Consider the following 20,046-nt stretch of genomic DNA (forward strand, 5'->3'; position numbering starts at 1 on the left):
TTTTAGTTTAGATAAGGACTCATTCATTAGTAGCTGAACAGGTTTCGTACTGAGCTCTTGGTGTCTACATGGCGTAGTTCTAGTTATTATGGATTTTCCATGTGTTTTTGGAGTCAGGACACCGACACAGGTTTATAAAACTGGCCCTTGGGACAGATGCAGTAGAGTATCCCATACCTTGAGTTATGAACGGGCTACAATACATTACGAAGTGTAATGCTTTTTAAAGAAATTTAATACTTTTCATAATGTTAAATATACAGTGTAGCTGGAGATCAGACAAATTTGGTTTTAGTGTTGTTTATTTCCTTATTGACCTTGTTGTTAAGGTGACGTTAACTACTGGGAGTGTTGTGTGTTGTTGCTACTGAGTTCACCCATTAATGTTACATTGGAGAATTTGCCATCAGCTCTTAAATCGCAGATATATAATGTGTCTCCTTGTCTATAATACGCAATTTCTACAACTAGTATCAAAGTAGTTGTAAGAATATGTCTGAGTGAGAAATAAATATGGACCAAGCATCTTGTCCAGCCTTGTCTGCCTTGGTTTTGTGCCAGCCTAATCACAAGAGATGGGTTGGTTAGGTAACTAATATTATTTTGTTATCACCAATTGTTCAGGACCTCTGACCTTGAGTAAAAATCAGACACAGACCTTTGACTAATAAGTTTGAGAACCCCTGACAGACATATACATACACACACACACACACACACACATACACACACAAACAGTACACATATATACACACGCACACATACATATGTATACAGTACTGTGCAAAGTTTTAGGCAGGTATGAAAAAATGCTGTAAACTAAGAATGCTTTCAAAAATGTAAGTGTCAATAGTTATTTTCATCAATTAACAAAATGCAGTGAATGAACAGAAATCTAAATCAACTCAATATTTGGTGTGACCATCCTTTGCCTTCAAAACAGTATCAATTCTTCTAGGTACACTTGCACACAGTTTTTGAAGGAACTCAGCTGACATCTTAGAGAACTAACCACAGATCTTCTGTGGATGTAGGTTTCCTCAAATCCTTCTGTCTCTTCATGTAATCCCAGACAGACTTGATGATGTTGAAATCAGGGCTCTGTGGGGGCCATACCATCACTTCCAGGACTTCTTGTGCTTCTTTATGCTGAAGATTGTTCTTAATGACATTGGCTGTATGTTTGGGGTCATTGTCCTGCTGCAGACTAAATTTGGGGCCAATCATATGCCTCCCTGATGGTATTGTATGATGGATAAGTATCCGCCTGTATTTGTCACACCATTAATTCTGACCAGATCTCCAATTCCATTTGCAGAAATGCGGCTCCAAACTTGCGAGGAACCTCCACCATGCTCCACTGTTGCCTGCAGACACTCATTATTGTACCGCTCTCCAGCCCTTCCAGACATTTTTCTGCACCCCAGTTCTTATGTTTTCGTCCATAGTTGAGTCACTTGGCTTTGTTTCCATGTCAGAGGTATGGCTTTTTGGCTGTAACTCTTCCATGAAGACCAATTCTGGCCAGACTTCTCCGCTGGCACTGCAGGACATATTCCAATTTTGAAGGGAAATAAGCTTGATGTGTCTTTCATCTGCTGCACTAAGTTTCCTTGGCCAACCACTGCGTCTATGATCCTCACTGGTGCCCGTTTCTTTGTGCTTCTTCAAAAGAGCTTGAACAGCACATCTTGAAACCCCAGTCTGCTTTGAAATCTTTGTCTACGAGAGACCTTGCTGATGCAGTATAACTACCTTGTGTCTTGTTGCTGTGCTCAGTCTTGCTATGGTGTATGATCTGTGACATGAAACTGCCTTTCACAGCCTCACCTTGGTAGCAGAGTTTGGCTGTTCCTCAGCCAGTTTTAAGGCTCCAACACAGCTGTTTCTGTTTCAGTTAATGACTGTGATTACACCTACATACAAAATTGATGATCATTAGCACCTGTCTGGTATGATTAACTGATCATACACCTGACTATAATCCTACAAAATCCCTGACTTTGTGCAGGTGTACCTATAAGAATTGATGCTGGCTTGAAGGCAAAGGGTAGTAACACTAAATAGTGATTTGATTTACATTTTCCTTTTGTTCGCTCACTTTGCAATTTGTAAATTGATAAAAATAAACAATTATTTATATTTTTGAAAGCATTCTTTCCACACCTGCCTAAAACTTTTTCACATACTGTGTATCAAAAAATATTTGAAATCATATATCATATACATATATCATATCAAAATAGAAACCTTTTGCCTTAATGACAGCTTTGCACACTATTGGCATTATCTTAACCAGCTTCATGAGGTAATCATCTGGAATGGTTTTCAGTTAACAGGTGTGCCTTGTCGAAAGCTCGTTCGTGGAATTTTTGGTCTTTTTAACACAGTTCACACCATGTTTTGTTGGGCTGAGGTAGTGTTGGTATACAGTTAATGGCCCTATTCCACAAATATAGTAAACCATACTTACGGCAAGAACCACTCAAGACAGCCCATCATTACTTTGAGGCATGAAGGTAGGTTAATCTTAAAAATTTCAAGAAAACTGAAGGAACAGCAGCCAACAAGTGCTCAGCATATATGGGAACGCCTTCAAGAGTGTTGGAAAAGCTTTCCAGGTAACCTCATGAAGCTGGTTTCAACAACTGTACGCAAATCTGCCACCAAAGCAAAAGGTGGCTATCTTAAAGAATCGAAAATAAAGAACATTTTGCTTTGTTTACACTTTTCGGTTGACAAAATTGCATGTTATTTCATAATTTTGATGTCTTTAATGTACAATGTAGAAAATAACAAAAATAAAACCATTCAACATGTTTAATCTGTCAGAGTGCATATTCATATTCACCAGATTCATCATTATCAGAGTGTGATCCTATAAACTAATGCCAAATTTGTTGTGATGGTTACATATTCAACCCAATACCTGGTTACCTGAGTAAAGTTATTAGGAGTAGAAGTTTCTGTGTATGTTTTCGTTGCCAGTAAAAACAAGTGAAATAACAAAATACATTTACCCATTTGGTCCAACCAAACCATATCTTCTTCCTGCCACAATCAGAAGGTCAGCATTGACAAAAAGCTCCTTGCCATGAGCAGATATGCTGAACCTCTCCAGCTGAAGGACACAAACATAATTAATTAATAAATAATTAGGTTCACCTTTTCATGTCTGTTCAAGAGAACAGAATTTCAGACACAGGCATTTAACCCTTCCATTATCTTTGGGGTCAATTGTTGAACATCTCTAAATAAATGATTGACGTCATACTCCTTCCCTCATATTTAATTACTTTCCCTTTTTTAACAGGCACAACTATGTAAATATAAAATTAACATTCTGATATATTTTCAATGTCCTGTAAACACTTTGTGTGCAGAAGTGTTCTCTGGACTTTATTTGACCTCCAGGCTGCATTAGTTGTATAAAGCATAACAAATGAACATTCCACACATATTTGTTTAGGTTGTTTTGGCTGATACTGTATGACACACCACATACAATTTTAAAATCTTCAGAAAAATTTCCTTATGCTTTAGGGCCGTGATCTAACATAATACTTGCAGTCATGCCAAGAACCGTTAATATGTCACACAACATAATTCCTTTGAGAACTTTGAGAACAAGCTATGGGAGAGGGAAAATATATGAAAGCTTGCGCAACACCCTTCTAAACCATTCTCTTGGTATTCAGTGAGTTCTCTTTTGTGCGCTCTCAAACAAAAATGAAAGTTAGTCCAACCCCAAAGCAATGGTTAGAGGTTTTGTCACAGCTCTTTGACAATGAAAGTGATAAAAACAAGACTGTGTCTGAAACCAAGGATAATGATGAGGACGACTGTGGCATCCTCCTCTGAGACTAAGACTATTGGGGTTGATTTTTCTGTTGTCTGTAAACCACCAACAGATTCTGGTCTCTCTCAGCCAATAAGAGTGGACACACTGCCTTCCAAAAATGTGTTACTATGAGGGATGTAACGATTTACAGAATCACGCAATATCACAAAAGAAATACAGCTGAATACCAATTACATGGTTAATTACTATTTCTTGTTGTCCTGTCATCTTTTGCGTGCAAGCCAAGCACTGCTAAAAATGAACCCAACAAGAAAGTTACCATGAGACAAAAGCTAAAGTGACACAGAGCCTCAAAGAAGCAGAGTGCATCTCAATAACCAAAGATGGGTAGACTTCACAATCTACTCACAGTGGACTCAATGTAGTGGAGGTTTTGAAATCTGTTTTTTTTTTTAGTGGGAGCTCAACATGAGGAATAATACAGTCATCATGGTATTGCTGTCATTACAGACAGTGCACCAAATATGGATGTAGAGGTGAGAGAGGCCAGAATGTCCCCCTACATCAAATGTTTTCCACACACTTTAAACCTTGTTTCACAAGCCAGCCGTCTGCTTTGTCAAATGACGTGTGTAGCAGTGTTTTTTTTTTTACTACAATTCTACTGCCACAGCTGTGCTGACCACCAAACAGAGACTGTTAAATCTGCCAGTTCATAAACTGATGATGGATGTAGTCACCCAGTGCAACAGCTCTTTTAATTATTATATAAAAAGGACTGCTTCTGACTGCTGCATTGTTTTTGTTTTGAAATTGTACATGACAATTGACCAAAACTGACAATTAATGACCATTTTTGTCTGGCTACTTTTATTTTATGAAAGAAGGAAGCACTTTATATAAAAAACAAGTATTCAGTATTCAGGTAGTCCATTCATTACAATACATTACAATTTTCTTTCAAACTAAATTGCTGGAAATTGAGCCCAAGGATAACAGATTTTAGCAAATTTCTGGGTAAAAGCAGGGTTAAACACATTTTAATCCATTTAATGAGAAGACTGTAATTGTATGTAACCTTAATATCAGAGGCGTTCTCCAGCATGGCCTGTCTGGAAGACATCTCAGCTTGGGAAATGGAAAAATCTCCCTCCAAGGCATTCTGAGCACGAACACTGGCCACCTGACGCTCATACTCCATCTGTAACAAAACACACACCACACCAGACCACAGAGGAGGATGCCTTGAAGATGGGCTGAAGGTGGCACAAGACTTTTTTATTTCCATTTCATACCGTGCATTTTTAATAAGTTTTTGGCTCGACCACAACAGCGGGGCCAGGAACCATGGATGTCCATGACTGACTGAGCAGCTAGGTGATGAAGTTACACGATTGGTGCGGCCAGCAGAGTGTGCCCCCACTGACCATTGTTCTACCAAAATGAGTCTGTGCAAACAGTTTTCTACTACATCGTTGGGGGGTGCTTACAGCGAACAGTTTTCTATCACGTCCTCATGGAGAATTTGTGGTCCCAGTCATGGCTGCTGCGTTCCAAATCTATCGCACACTAAGAAGGGAATAATCTGCTGAATAATGCAGACATCTGAAGTCATTGACCAGACCATTTTGTCCATCAATGTGGCTGCACTTTTGTTCCCAAAATTTTGAAATAGGCAATTAAGTACTAGTACCAACCCTTTACTCAAGCTGTGTTATATTAGAGGCAAGTCTTTCATTTCTAAATCAAAACTGTGACGTGCTTGTTACCATATCATGCTGTTATTACACTGTTAATATCACATTTCCTGTCATCTGCAAGATCATGTTGTGTAAAATTATGTCACTTCAATGGTTTCCATACAGTACTTCAAATGCAGCTACTACTGCCATCTTATAATACAATTTGGCTGACACTTTTAACATATGTATACACACACACACACACACACACACACACACACACACAATGACTGAAATAGGACAATGACACATTAAACAAACAGGGTATTGAAAATAGTGTCTCAAAAATGCAAGAAATGCCCTGAAATTGAAAATATACACTACTGTTCAAAAGTTTGGGGTCACCAACATAATTTCATGTTTTCCATGAAAACTCACACTTTTATTTATCAAATGAGTTAAAAAATGAATAGAAAATATAGTCAAGACATTGACAAGGTTAGAAATAATGATTTTTACTTGAATAATAATTTTGTCCTTCAAACTTTGCTTTTGTTAAAGAATTCTCCATTTGCAGCAATTACAGCCTTGCAGACTTTTGGCATTCTAGCTATCAATTTGTTAAGGTAATCTGAAGAAATTTCACCCCACGCTTCCCGAAGCAGCTACCACAAGGTGGATTGGCTTGATGGGCACTTCTTACGTACCATACAGTCAAGTTGCTCCCACAACAGCTCAATAGGGTTGAGATCTGGTGACTGCGCTGGCCACTCCATTACAAATAGAATACCAGCTGACTGCTTCTTCCCTAAATAGTTCTTACATAGTTTGGAGGTTTGGGTCCTGTTGTAGGAGGAATTTGGCTCCAATCAAGCGTTGTCTAAAGGGTATGGCATGGCATTGCAAAATGGAGTGATAGCCTTCCTTATTCAAACTCCCTTTTACCTTGTACAAATCTCCCACTTTACCAGCACCAAAACAGCCCCAGACCATCACATTACCTCCAACATGCTTGATAGATGGCATCAGGCACTCCTCCAGCATCTTTTCACTTGTTCTGCATCTCACAAATGTTCATCTGTGTGATCCAAACACCTAAAATTTAGATTTGTCTGTACATAACACTTTTTTCCAATCGTCCTCTGTCCAATGTTTGTGTTCTTTTGCCCATAATCTTTTCCTATTCTTGGCCAGTCTCAGATATGGCTTTTTCTCTGCCACTCTGCCCTGAAGGTCAGCATTGTGGAGTCACCTCTTCACTGTGGACATTGAGACTAGCGTTTTGTGGGTACCATTTGATAAAGCTGCTAGTCGAGGACCTGTGAGGCATCTTCTTCTCAAATGTACTTGTCCTCTTGCTTAGTTGTGCACTGGGGCCTCCCACTTCTCTTTCAATTCTGGTTAGAGCCCGTTTGTGCTGTTGTCTGAAGAAAGGAGTACACACTGTTGCAGGACATCTTCAGTTTCTTGGCAATTTCTCGCATGGAATAGCCTTCATTTCTCAGAACAAGAATAGACTGTCGAATTTAAGAAGAAAGTTTTCTTTTCTGGCCATTTTGAGAGTATAATCGAACCCACAAATGCTGATGCTCCAGATACTCAACTAGCTCAAAGGAAGGCCAGTTTTATAGCTTCCCTAATCAGCACAACAGTTTTCAGCTGTGCTAACGTAATTGCACAAGGGTTTTCTAATCATCAATTAGCCTTTTAACACAATTAGCTAACACAACGTGCCATTAGAACATAGGAGTGATGGTTGCTAGAAATGGACCTCTGTACACCTATGTAGATACTCCATTAAAAATCAGCCATCTGCAGTTAGAATAGTCATTTACCACATTAACAATGTCTAGACTGTATTTCTGATTAATTTAATATTATCCTCATTGAAAAAAAAAACAGTGCTTTTCTTTAAAAAATAAGGACATTTGTAAGTGAACCCAAACTTTTGAACGGTACTGTATGTGGCCACGTACACCACAGGGTTTGTACAAAGTCTTGCTTAATGTTAACCATCATGACAAAAACATGCAATCAAAGCTAATATGAACAGCTGGTGAAATAATCAAACTGATATGTATATATATACATACATATACGGTCGGGCTATATGCTAAGTTTTACACTCGTTATCACATTAAAAACCAAGGTGACATTTAGATACCTATATTTTATAGGTATGCAACCAATTACTATATTCATTGCTGCTTAATCCGGTGATTACAGTTTTGATTAATTGTTTGGTCCCAAAGATCACATGCAAAAAGTAAATCCATGCATTGGAGAAGTAAACCAGAAAAAGTTTGACAAAAGTACTTCAATGATCTTTTTTTCTGTAAAAAACCTGATCACTTAATTGTTCATTTGTATGTTTTTAGATAACGTTTTCAAACATGTCAAAATTGAACAAACATATAATCCTGCTGTAATTCTGCACTCAAACAAAACATGTTTCAGTTCTTCTGTTTGTTTTGTTTTATTCAGCAAGTCGTTCTCTGAAGGGAAAAACCATCATTTGCATCGTCATCATGCTTATGACCAGGATGGTGTTCTAAGAAAAACTCCCATTCAAAACACAAGGAATGCCCCACACTTATCTTGCAATAGCCAAGTCCCAAGTACGGTCAAGATAAAGAGCACAAAGAGCATCAGTCTTTTTTCCTGAAACTGAGGAAAAAACACTAGGGGAATGCCACTGTTTAAAAAAGTCTGAGAACCACTGAACCACATTACACAACTGTGTTCACATGCTGAGTTGTACTCATGACTTTGATGTGTAAAATAAATAAAATGAGCTGTCTATAATTAATGCATCGGCATCAGCATATGTAGTGGTTACCTGTTTCTTTTTCTTCTTCTTCTCCTTTTTGCTAAGGTTAGCAAATGGGTCATCTTCCTGCTGCTTGGCCTGTTCTACAAGGACATCCTCAGCACTCTGATGGTTATAGCCAGAGAAAGAGAAAAGCTAGCACATTCATCCATAGCAAAGAAGAAGACACAACTTTGTGGAGCACAAACATACCATCATCATGTCACCTCCATCACTCACGTCCTCCTCTTCATTTTCATCCTCACTTTGTGATCGCCCAGGCTTTCCTTTCTACAGGATTAGAATTAAACCGTATCATGGTTATCTGGAAGATGCTGAAAATGAGCTAAAAATGAAAATAATAAAGCCAACATCAATGCTTATGAACTTGCATTGGGCTGCCCTTTCTTCCCCTTCTTTGGCAAAATCAACACAATTTACTGTCTGTCAAAAACGTTAGTGAAGTCAGCCTTGCGCCAGTCAAATGTTTCAGCTTTCTTAAGAAATATATCTCAGCACCAGAGACCGTTCTTTTCAGCCACCAGTGAATTTCATTGAATATCTTCTCTTATGCCTGGTTCAGACAACACGATTCTAGGCAGATTTTGAGATGATTTTGTGGCCGATCAATTACCAGCATCATGGCCAATTGTGGATGACAATCAGTTGTCTGTATTCGTGTAGTGTGACATACTACACAACCTGTCGTGCGGCGTCTGGGACACCCACCAACACCCTGATGCAAAGATTAACATGTCAGAATTTTTTTGTCTTGACAAATCTTCTGTGACATCTCCCATAACATGTTCCTGAGCATTTGCCAATCAGGTGCTATCTCCAGAGTGCAGTCAGATGACCACAGGAAAGGGAAAGTGGAAGAGGGATGCTGAGCTTGCTGCTGTCAGGTGTGACAACGAAAGAGAGGACAAGTTTGTTGAGCTGTGGCAAACAAATAGGCCATACTGAAAGTATTTCAGGTTGTGTTATACAATGAGTAAATTGACTTAAATTGGTAATTAAGGTATAAATACTGTATGCTTCATTTTATATGCCACAATGTTGCCAAGAGTTTTGTAAAGTTTGGCTGACACTGCAATTCTATGCACTTTGTATGTCGTACCAACTTGCGCTAAAGCTTTTAATCAGGCCTTTCTGCAAAGCCAAAATGTAGGACTTCTAAACTCACACTGAATGGGCTGATTACCCAGTCACAACACTGAATGAAAACACAGAAACGTGGATCTGTATTTTTTTAACATTTCACTATCCCTCCAAAGAATCACAGTAAAATTTAATCTAGGACCAAAACCATTCTTCAATCCAATCCCTTATCATTCCACTAACGTTCCAATCCAATCCATTTTATTTATAAAGCACAATTTTAAATAAAGACAAAGGTTTCCAAAGTGCTGTACAGTAAAACAAACACAATAAAACATAATAAATCTGCTAGGTCTGCTGACCTAAGAGATCGGGTAGGTGTGTAGGGGTGCAGAAGCTCAGAGAGGTACAATGGGGCAAGGCCATTTAGAGATTTAAAAGCAAATAAAAGAATTTTAAAATGAATTCTAAAATGGACGGGTAGCCAGTGGAGTGAAGCTAAAATTGGTGAAATGTGCTCAAACTTCTTTGTACCAGTTAAAAGACTTGCAGCTGTGTTCTGTGCCAGTTGAAGACGTGCGATGGAGGACCCACTAACCCCCATATAAAGTGCATTACAGTAATCCAGTCGTGTGGTCACAAAGGCGTGGATTACTGTCTCAAAGTGCTGTCTCTGGAGAAAAGGTTTTATTTTTGCCAGCTGCCTTAACTGGAAGAAGCTTGTTCTCACCACAGCTTTAATCTGGCTGTCAAACTTAAGATCAGCGTCCACTTTTACCCCCAGGTTATTGACAATAGGTTTGGCATACTGTGCCAAGGAACCCAGATCGACTGTGGGGGTCACCGATGTGCCACCAAAGACCATCACTTCAGTCTTGTTTTCGTTAAAATTTAAAAAGTTTAGAGCCATCCAGGCCTTGATATCATCTAAACAATTTAACAGTGGCTTAAGGGAGAATGAATCAGCCTTTTTCAGAGGGACATAGATCTGGCTGTCATCAGCATAACAGTGGAATAAAATGCCGTGCTTCCTGAAAATGGAACCAAGAGGGAGAAGATATAAAGAAAATAAAAGAGGGCCCAGCACTGAGCCCTGTGGGACCCCACATGAGAGAGGAGCAGTGGAGGACACAGAGTCACCCAGGCTGACACAGAATGTCCGATGAGACAGGTAGGACCTGAACCATTCCAGCGCCGAGCCCCTGATGCCCACCCACTGCTCCAAACGAGCAATCAGGATGTCATGGTCCACTGTATCAAATGCCACAGTTAAATCTAAGAGCACAAGGATTACACAGTGACCAGAATCAGTGGCTAAAAACATTGCATTGATTACCATCACTAACTTTCAGTAAGGAGAAGCAATTTTACTCAGCCGTTGCTAGAAAAAGCTGGACTGAAGGACGGCACAGAGGTTCTGATTATGGAAGCACAAGAACGGGCCCTGAGTGTCAGATCAATAGAGGCAGGGGTCTACCACAGCAGACAAGACCAAAGCCGCAGGCTGCGCGATGATACCCTTCAGTGAAGTCAGCACATAGTAGCAGGGTGTAAGATGCAATACAGGACAGCATACACTGAGTGGCCTGACCAAGTGGCTGCGACAGTGTAGAGGACTATCTGTGTATGGATTAGAAGTCCCCAAGTCCAAAAGGGACATGCCACCAAAAGTAGTTGAGTACAAAAGAGCTTAATCCTGTGGAACTTTAAATTCCAGACTGACAAGCAGACATGCACCACCCTACATGAGGGTGAGAGGGATATTTTTTCCATATACATATATGTACAGTGCATTAAATAGATTCAAGAAGTCAAGAATTGATTCAGGAATTGATTCACACACCCCCCCCCCCCCCCCCCCCCAAAAAAAAAAAAAATAAACACAAAGTTTAACATCTCCTTAAACTTTTGTTCTTGTGTTTTGGTTTTTGGAACAACTTAAACAACCCTCCAAACTCTGTAAATGCTATAAATTACAAATTTACCAAATAGTCAATTCAATGTTAAAATCTTGCTTAATAAGTACAGTATTCATAACATCTCAGATCTTCAAAACCACCCACCTTGGACTTGGCTTCCACCCTCTTGATCCTGTTTGTAGTTTTCTCTTCACCATCATCATTCTCTGTGTTATCCTCCCCATCAGATGCGGCCTGACAATTGCATACACACAAGTCACTTTTAGCAAAGCTTGTGGTATCTGTGAAATGTCTAGACACATATTGATTCAGTCACGGAACAGACCTATGAACTGTCAGTCAGACAACAAAGGGAGAGGAGAATCTGACGTGAGAAGACTCAGAGTTACATTTTATCCAATGGATTAATGAGTGGACGGAAAAGACATGTTTAAAACAAGGAATCAGATGACATAGGAAAAGATTTTCCAGCACCTACCTTCTTGGACTTAGGTTTATCCTTTTTCTTGTCCTTCTCAACCTCCTGTATCGAGATGCACAGACATGTACAGATATACCCAGAGCTTTAAGAAAGTATTGATTCATACATCTGTCAAAGCACAGAAGATGTCATTATAAGCACCAAACTCAAAGGCTTTTTAGGCCTTAAGATTATCAAATTGCACTTTTGTGCCTGTAAATCGTACATACATTATCAACAGTTGTGAGTATTAACAGTGACCTGTCATGCCCCTGTTGATCTGGAAGAACGGTTCAATCAAAAGAAAGATGGTTATCACCTCCTTAACACAGCACTGGGAGATGGGCCCCAGAATCTGCCTCCGTCCCCCTTCTGGGAATGGACAGATACTTTTTGAATGTCCTTGCTACACTGTGTATGGCCATCATGGAACAGACAAAGCTGACTGTTTTTTTTGTTTTCGGGTATAAAGATCCCCTTTCTCCACTCTAAACATCAATGTCAACTGCCGAATCTTCACCTGACACCACTGCAGCAGCAACATCATGTTTTCTCGTCGCCAACGCCCCTGAGCCTACTCACCCGCTACACATAGGGTCAAGTGACATGGATAAAGACATTCTATTTATTTGCTGCACATCAATATGTTTACAATGAAGTTTGCTGTAGAGTGGCGACTTCAAATCTGTCTCAATGGGTGTGCATCAAAGCACAGACATTCACCAGTCTTCACTAGGCAACAGCCAGTGCAGTGCAGCAAGCCACCACGGCCACAGGGCCTCTCTCTCAGCTACCACCTCCTTCTCCACACACCACTGTATCCACAGCTCTATATTTCACTTTGTAACAGTGGTGCCAAATATCTGATCACACTGCTGTTCTTCCATGTACACTGGTATGAAAAAAGCACAGATATTGCACAGCATTTATATTTAGCTCTCATTTGGATTCAACAGGTGGCATATTAGTATCACCAGCACCTGTAATAATCACAATCCAGAATTTATCAACTGTGAGGAGTGGTGTGGACAACAGACATCAGAATAAATAGGGAGAGAGCAAGCGAAAGGGGAAGAGCTCTGGGCAATCACAGCAGCCAATGGCTTTAGGGCAGAAATGAACACTTAGTTTTCAAAAATTCTGGCTTATGCATTATGTGGCTAAATAAGGACAGAATTAGTGGACTGGAGAAACTGAATGGCTGTTGACATTGCTGTCTCATTCAGATCACAACTTCAAGGAGGGAAAGAGAATTACCTGAATTTGCTGCGCTGCTAATGTTATTTGTGGTATACTTGTTTTCAAGCCTGCATTGTAGTTTAGAAGTTTAAAAACTGTAATTACCATTTATAAACTAGACTGTAATGTTCCACAGAAAGAAGTTGTGTCCTGCTGGGGACCACCTTCCAAAGTTAAACCTCTAAATCAGTGTCTGGATAGAACTGGGCTGGTCGATCACAGATGACTCTCTTGTCTTAATGCCCTTTCATTATTTACTCATGCTGCCATTGTTTTTCTTTTCTGGTTCTGTGATCATTTTTATTTCCTTATTTATTACCATGAGTACTAGTCTGACTTTCCATCTTCCACCTGCTCCACACTAGGTGTAAAAGTTACACCCAGGTGCAACACATACAGGGCTTAAGCCTCAATGATGCATTAGTCATAACCTTACATTGACCGGAACTTTCAGTTATAAGTCGGATTTAGCATTCCACCATGTGTATGTCCTTCTGGTGTACTCCGCTCATGCTGCCGGCTGCCGATCAGTTGAACAGCTCTGTGAGCAGCGTCAGGAGGCTAGTGAAAGCTATGGCGGCGCAACAGCCACCCGTGAAGGAGAAACCGCCGCTGCTAACAACAGCATATACGGCTAAGACAACAAATAACCATAACGCTAATATGGTGATTGTCATAGTAACACTCCGCAGTGCATACGGTATGTTAGCAACTGTGATGTAGTGGCTGGGCAGAGATAGCTTGTTTTTGATGCTAAGGCAAACGTTACTTGTTGTCATGGCTGCCACGCAGACGGCGCAGGGAGGAGGGGCTTGGAGGCAGGGCATGAGTGCAGCGGAGAGGGAGGGGGAGTGAAGTGGAACGTGTTGGTTCAAATTTTCAGGCTAAGTCTGCTCTCTTCTCGATCTTACCAACTGCTGCAAGCCATGTTAAATACAAAATGTACCTTTTTTGCTGGTTTATCATCTTCATATAAGTCAGCGTCCTCATCCTCATCACTCTGGCCCTGGCTGAGAGCAGCAAAAATGTTTCCACCCTGAAGGACACCAGAAATGCTTGATTCTGAAAACATGTGAAGAGTCAGCAAAGCAGAGGTGAAGCACAATACAGCCCAACAACAAACCTTATTCTGGTTTCCTTTACTGGGGGTGATGGCTGTGGAAAGGAAATGAAAGTAAATTGAATAATTATATTACAGATGTGAAAATAATTATTTAATTGTGAGGATCAGTCTTGAAATATCAGACCTGGCTCATCTTCCTCATCACTTGCTTGCACTGAAAGATTTTTAAGCTTCAGCATGACATCCTCATCATCATCCTCATCTGCATCTGCATCTCCACCCTTTCCTTTCTGTCGGTCTTTCTTCTTTTTCTGTGGCTGAAAAGAACAGTTTAAAATTGAAATGCACCAAGAAGCAGGAAATGGAGGAGACAAATGGGGGGATATGCAATACGGGTCCCCAGTGGGACTGAAACTAGGAACACTGTGGAACATGTTTGGTGTTTTAATCCTTAAACCACCAGGGCACCGTCTGCCAATGGTTTCACACTATTCTACTGATGTCCAGGTGGCAGAATCAAGTCAAGAAATGCAGCAATGTGCCAACAAAGGCAGAGAGGAAAAAAACTCCTGGCAGAAACATTCCATTTACCATTTACAATTTGAAATGATCAAAAAATCAGCTTTACAAATGTTTGAGGAAGAATAGATGCTCAACACTTTTTTTTTTTTTTTTTTTTAGATCTCAGATATACACATACTTTGGCAAACCTTATTTTCCAGAAGCAAATTGATCCAAATATATAAGGGGGTGTTTCTCCTCACAAAAGATCTTTGGTTGAATACAGGCATAGATTGCAGAAAGCATGTAAAGCAGACAGCAGACAAGTTTATTATGGTTGCCATTAAGTTGCTCACCGAATTAATATCAAATAGCATGAGCTGCTACCTAAATGTTTTCTGCACTGCTCTTTGCGAAAGAGAGACCGAACCTGTGTAACCTTATTTTGGAAAGTCAGTCAGTCAGTCTCACCAGCGCACACATATACATTCACTAGCATGTGAGCAAAATGCTGCACTGTTGAGCCCTGAAGAGCAGTACCACAATACTTAACATCCTGAGGAGAAGACGATAAATAAACTTTTAACAGTGTACCGTTAGCAAAAGATCTACTCTACTAGTGCAGATTACCTGTTTTCCTCGTGTGTCTTTCACAGCCACCTCATTTGCCTTTTCAGGGTTGCTTTCTGTGGCAAGTTCCTCAAAGAACTGGAGAAAAAACATTCACACAATAAATCCACATCGTGCCACAGAGATGAAGAGAAACCATCAGCTTTGAAGCATTTTAATGCTTAGAAACTAAACAAACAAGTAATTGCAAGTACTCACACTCTTTTTCCCCTTTTTATCTTTCTTTCCTTTTTTCACAGTTTTTTCTGTTGGAAGAGAAAGGATTTTTAACTTCACAAAAACATCAATGATCAGGGAAAATGAAATGTTAGGACACTGACTGCTGATATACTTAAAGGTACCAGAGATGTACGGAATTGTCACCCTTTTGGCACTATGTGTGTTTTAAAAATTTTGTCCCTTTCTGATATTTGTATATGCAGCTATTCCTACTTGTACTTCAATTGATGCACAACAATTTCCCTCAGGATAAGTAAAGATCTATCTCATCTTGTCCTGTCCTGTCTGTATTCCTGCACACTCTATTTGAAATTAAAGGTTATGAGATTAAGTTCTCACTCTCAACTTTAGTTTGCGGGTGTTGAAATCAATTAACAGCGATGGACTTTCTGAACATAGGAGACAGAAAACAATTGGACAAATTAAAAGATGCTTCAACTAAAAATAAATAAATAAATAAAGTCACAACTTTTAACACTCCATCAACATCATCATAACACTGAACAAGGAAATATCCTTTAGTGGAATGCTCTATTTCAAGCAGCACTGAAGCTGTTCTGGAGGCACCAAGTGGAGCAACTTATTACTAACACACTTTACCTCAGCAATTCGTTTATCACCCATCATCATAGAGAGCTACTGGTTCTTCACTGTACACTCAATAAGAATGTAAGCATAGTTTCTTTTTTTCCACACTTCAGTTGTTTAACAGTTAAAGAAAGTCACAGCTATGAAGTCATGACTGTCATAATGATATCTGATTTTAAACAAACTAAACTGAAAATGTTTCACGTAACGTTTGTCAATACCTACAATAGTATTGCATCACCTTATCGGTGGACAGACGCGCCATGTCATTGCTAAACACGACGCCGCTAACTATTCCATTTCAGTTTGTTTACTCACTAAACATTAATTACAATGGCATATTGGTTAGTCTTGGCATAGTCGCATTTAGTTGCCAAATGTATGTATCGCCTTGTTAACGTTACCGCAAACCTTAAAAAAGAAAAGAAAAGAAAAGAAAAGAAAAGTAACAGCTAACTACGATTTACTCGATGTTACATTCACGGCACATTGCTTTGGCAAAACCTACTGAATGTAAGTTAAATTCTAACCTAACCCACATAACGTTACATCCAGTAGCATCTGCATAGATTGGCTAGATATAAACCATTTGTTCACTTCTTCATAACATTCCGGCCATTTTAACGGTTGCATTGGCATTAAAGGCCCCATTTATCAAACATTAACGTCAACTTAGCTATTGCAATTTACTTCAGTTATAAAAGTTGAGATTTTGATAAAAAATAAAAGCCCTTACGTGATTGTCGTAAATACGAACTGATCAGAAGATACAAATGATTGATGAAATAGTTTTGAATCGTTTGTGACTAGATATACGTCGTTGTAAAAGCAGTTTAATGTGAAAATGGAAAGTTTTCAACAGAGTTTGGCATAATTGACACCTATCCGGACTACTGCTTGATTAACATTGCCGAGCTAGGTAGCTGTAACGCTTCTAGCTAGGTTTCTACATAACATTAACGTTATCTTACCAGTTGCCGGAGCGACTTCATCGTCCATCCACTCTGCTTCTTCTTTCATTTTCTTGGGCATTCCGTTACTTTAACGACTTTCTGGAAATAACGTACCCTAGCTAAAACTATGTCTCTTTTCTTTCCAGTTAGCTGAGTGTTTCATCCACACACGTCCTGCGGCCCACCGATGTTGGTGCACATGCTGGGTCACCAACAAAGTTCTTCCTCTTCTTCTCTTCTTCTTCTTCTTCCTCTTCTTGTATTTATTTGGCAACGTTGGGTGCATTACCGCCACCTTCTGAAATGGAGTGTGGGTCTGGACACTCCTATATCACAGCCTCTTGCTTAACTCAGTTCTCCCAAAAAATAAAAATAAAAATTTAAAACATAATTCACAAGAATTCTTCTGTAGTATGTCTCTAGTCCTCAAAGGAACTCCCTCTCCTTGCAGTTGCTGTATTAATTGTTGCCTTGCCTGATTATATTTAATACATGATTCTAGCACATGCTCTATGGTCTCTAATGTCTGAGGTCTACACTCACTACAGTAGCCATTATCATGTTTTTTAATTAAAACCAATGTATTATTTAGACCAGTATGACCAAATCTTATTCTGGATATCATATCCTCCTCCTGTGTCATCCTATATGTACTTCTAGCATTGCCCACATACCTTTGGATGTTATAATAGCCTCTCCCTGTGCTTGCCCTATCCCATTCTGATTGCCAGTTTTACTTCAGCTTGGACTTAACTATGCTTTTTATTTCTGATTTACTATAGGTAATATTTAGACTGACTTCAGGCAAGGTGGTAGCTTCTTTAGCATTCCTGTCTGCCAGTTCATTTCCTGATACTCCTCTATGAGCTGGCATCCACAAAAAGGCAACATTAACGCCAGAGCATTGCAATCTATGTGTCATGGTTATAAAGTTGAGCATTATGGTTAAAAGAATAATAATTCATGGCAAGGCTTGATTAAAAAGATAATTCAGAATTTTTCACATGTTGAGATGATAACTCATAGGAACAGTGATAAAAAAAAGGAATAATAATCCATTGTTTACATGTGTTCTGTGTTAAAAAAAAAATGTTAAAATGCTGATTGATCTTCTGTTCTGTGTTCATCTGCTTTTGCCTCGCAGGTTCAGAAACAACAGAGACTGTAACCACAGTTACAGATAAAATGTTTTATTGTATATTACTTTTTGTTTGCAACCTTTTACTTTTATGAGAATGCATTTGCGTAAGTTATTTGTGGCACCTCGATTACACTTGTATTTTCTTTGTTAAGTCTGTGGCGAATGTGCTGCACAGCATTTGATTGTTGTTACCTGTTTCCGTGTTGCGAAAAGAAGAAGAAGAAGAAGAAGAAGAAGAAGAAGAAGAAGAAGAAGAAGAAGAAGCGTGTGGCTAACACGGATAGCACACGGAGGGAATAAAACCGTGTCTTGCCCGCATAGTTTTCCACTTGTCCTGTTTTATCATTTTCCCCGGCAACGGGGCGTAACATTTGGAGGCACCGCTGGGATAGTGTGCAGCGTGCTTAAACATCGACGTGAGGTGTCCCCAGCCGTCACACATCCTTTTTTAAAAACAACCCAGAACATCGGAGCAAGTGAGGAGTCGGTCGCCGTGGGAACCCGACCATCTTCGGCTCCAAGTGATCTGAGGTATTGCTATATACCAGGAGAGCTACTCCTAAGACGATTCATCAGTACCACCTCGCCATTAACACCCATATTCTGCTAGAAGAATGGTGTCGACAGAGATAGAGAAACTACAACTCGAAGTTATAAGAGAACTGTGTTTGCTGCCCAGAGAAAGTTTAGTGGAGCTGTGTGACTATTTAATTCTCGCCGGAGCGGAGTTCGAGCATGTTGGCGGCAAAGGACGAACGGCACTCATCACGCTAATTTCAAGCTACATTCAGAGAGGGGAGAGAAATGAAGAGGAGGAAAAATTATTAAAGGAAATTGAAGTGTTACAACTCCGGCTAGCAAGTACGCAGAACGAGAGAGACAACAAGGAGAAAAGAGACACCCAAAGCAACGGTTACAACAGACAACGGTTTCCTCTGAGTATCTGGCCTCTTAGAATCTAACAAAAATCTACTGAATCCTTTCTAGTACTCTCAAATCCAGTTGTCAACTGACTCAAGTTGCTTTTTATTTGTACTTTGTCTCAACATTGTGGATATCTCATCTATTTGCTGAGCTTGTTGCTGTAGCTCAAGTTGATGGGCTTTTGGGCCTACTAAGCCTCTAACTAACAGACCTGTCACCATCAACATTTTCAACTTTCATCAACCTCCAGTACATCCTGGTAAGATACATCATGCCTCCTAAAAATGCTAAAACATCCCCTTGTGAAGAGGATGCTGTGGTCACGATGAGTGTACTCTCCCAGTTAATGGAGCAGCAGAGAGAGATCTATAAGGATATGCTACTGCAGCAGCAGGACAACTTCAAATGTTTCATTCAGCTGATCATGGATGGAACTAACAAAAGATTGGATGGCGTTATCAGAGATGTACAGGAGCTGAAGACCAGCTTGGAATTTACCCAAGCAAAGTTTGAAGAGAATAAGATGGGATGCTCTGAGATTGAGGCAAAGATAAAGGCATTTGAGACAACCATAACTACTTCCAAGCAGGAATTGGATGCAATGTTCACTAAGCTTGACTACATTGAAAACCAGAGCAGGAGAACAAACATTTTAATTGATGGCATTGCTGATGAGAAAGGAGAGAATTGGAGTGAATCAGAGAAAAAGGTGAGACAAATGTTTTCTAAAGACTTGGGCTTAGATGGAACAAATATGGACATTGAGCGTGCCCAGAGGCTTGGTCAGTACCAGGAGGGGGGAAGGCCAAGGAAAATTGTTGTCAAACTTCTTCGCATTAAAGACAGAGAGCTGATTCTTTCTTCTGCCAAGAAATTAAAGGGCACTAAGATCTATATTAACGAAGATTTCTCTGAAACTGTGCAACTGAGGAGGAAAGAGCTGTGGCCGAAGTTGAAAGCTGCCAGAGAGAGAGGAGATAAAGCGAGCTTGAAGTATGATAAACTGATCATCACT

General features: G+C 39.8%; 1 protein-coding gene across 2 annotated transcripts in view; it reads right to left on the reverse strand.

The window, feature by feature from the left end:
* Positions 1 to 17,200, reverse strand: part of abcf1 (ATP-binding cassette, sub-family F (GCN20), member 1) — a 47,004-nt gene extending 29,804 nt beyond the window's left edge. Inside the window, exons 1-12 of one of the 2 annotated variants that reach the window (XM_076753695.1) lie at positions 16,985 to 17,200; positions 15,405 to 15,451; positions 15,207 to 15,284; positions 14,260 to 14,392; positions 14,136 to 14,167; positions 13,959 to 14,048; positions 11,792 to 11,836; positions 11,458 to 11,547; positions 8,507 to 8,584; positions 8,324 to 8,419; positions 4,881 to 5,003; positions 3,021 to 3,121 (exon numbers count right to left, since the gene is read on the reverse strand). In XM_076753695.1, the coding sequence (XP_076609810.1) occupies positions 3,021 to 3,121; positions 4,881 to 5,003; positions 8,324 to 8,419; positions 8,507 to 8,584; positions 11,458 to 11,547; positions 11,792 to 11,836; positions 13,959 to 14,048; positions 14,136 to 14,167; positions 14,260 to 14,392; positions 15,207 to 15,284; positions 15,405 to 15,451; positions 16,985 to 17,045 (974 nt within the window). In that variant the 5' untranslated portion in view covers positions 17,046 to 17,200. The remainder of the gene's footprint in view (positions 1 to 3,020; positions 3,122 to 4,880; positions 5,004 to 8,323; positions 8,420 to 8,506; positions 8,585 to 11,457; positions 11,548 to 11,791; positions 11,837 to 13,958; positions 14,049 to 14,135; positions 14,168 to 14,259; positions 14,393 to 15,206; positions 15,285 to 15,404; positions 15,452 to 16,984) is intronic. The other variant, XM_076753696.1, reaches the window with a different exon arrangement.
* Between the last annotated feature and the right edge of the window lie 2,846 nt (positions 17,201 to 20,046).

This window comes from Chaetodon auriga, chromosome 17, assembly GCF_051107435.1.
Source record: "Chaetodon auriga isolate fChaAug3 chromosome 17, fChaAug3.hap1, whole genome shotgun sequence".
Classification (NCBI taxonomy): domain Eukaryota; kingdom Metazoa; phylum Chordata; class Actinopteri; order Chaetodontiformes; family Chaetodontidae; genus Chaetodon; species Chaetodon auriga.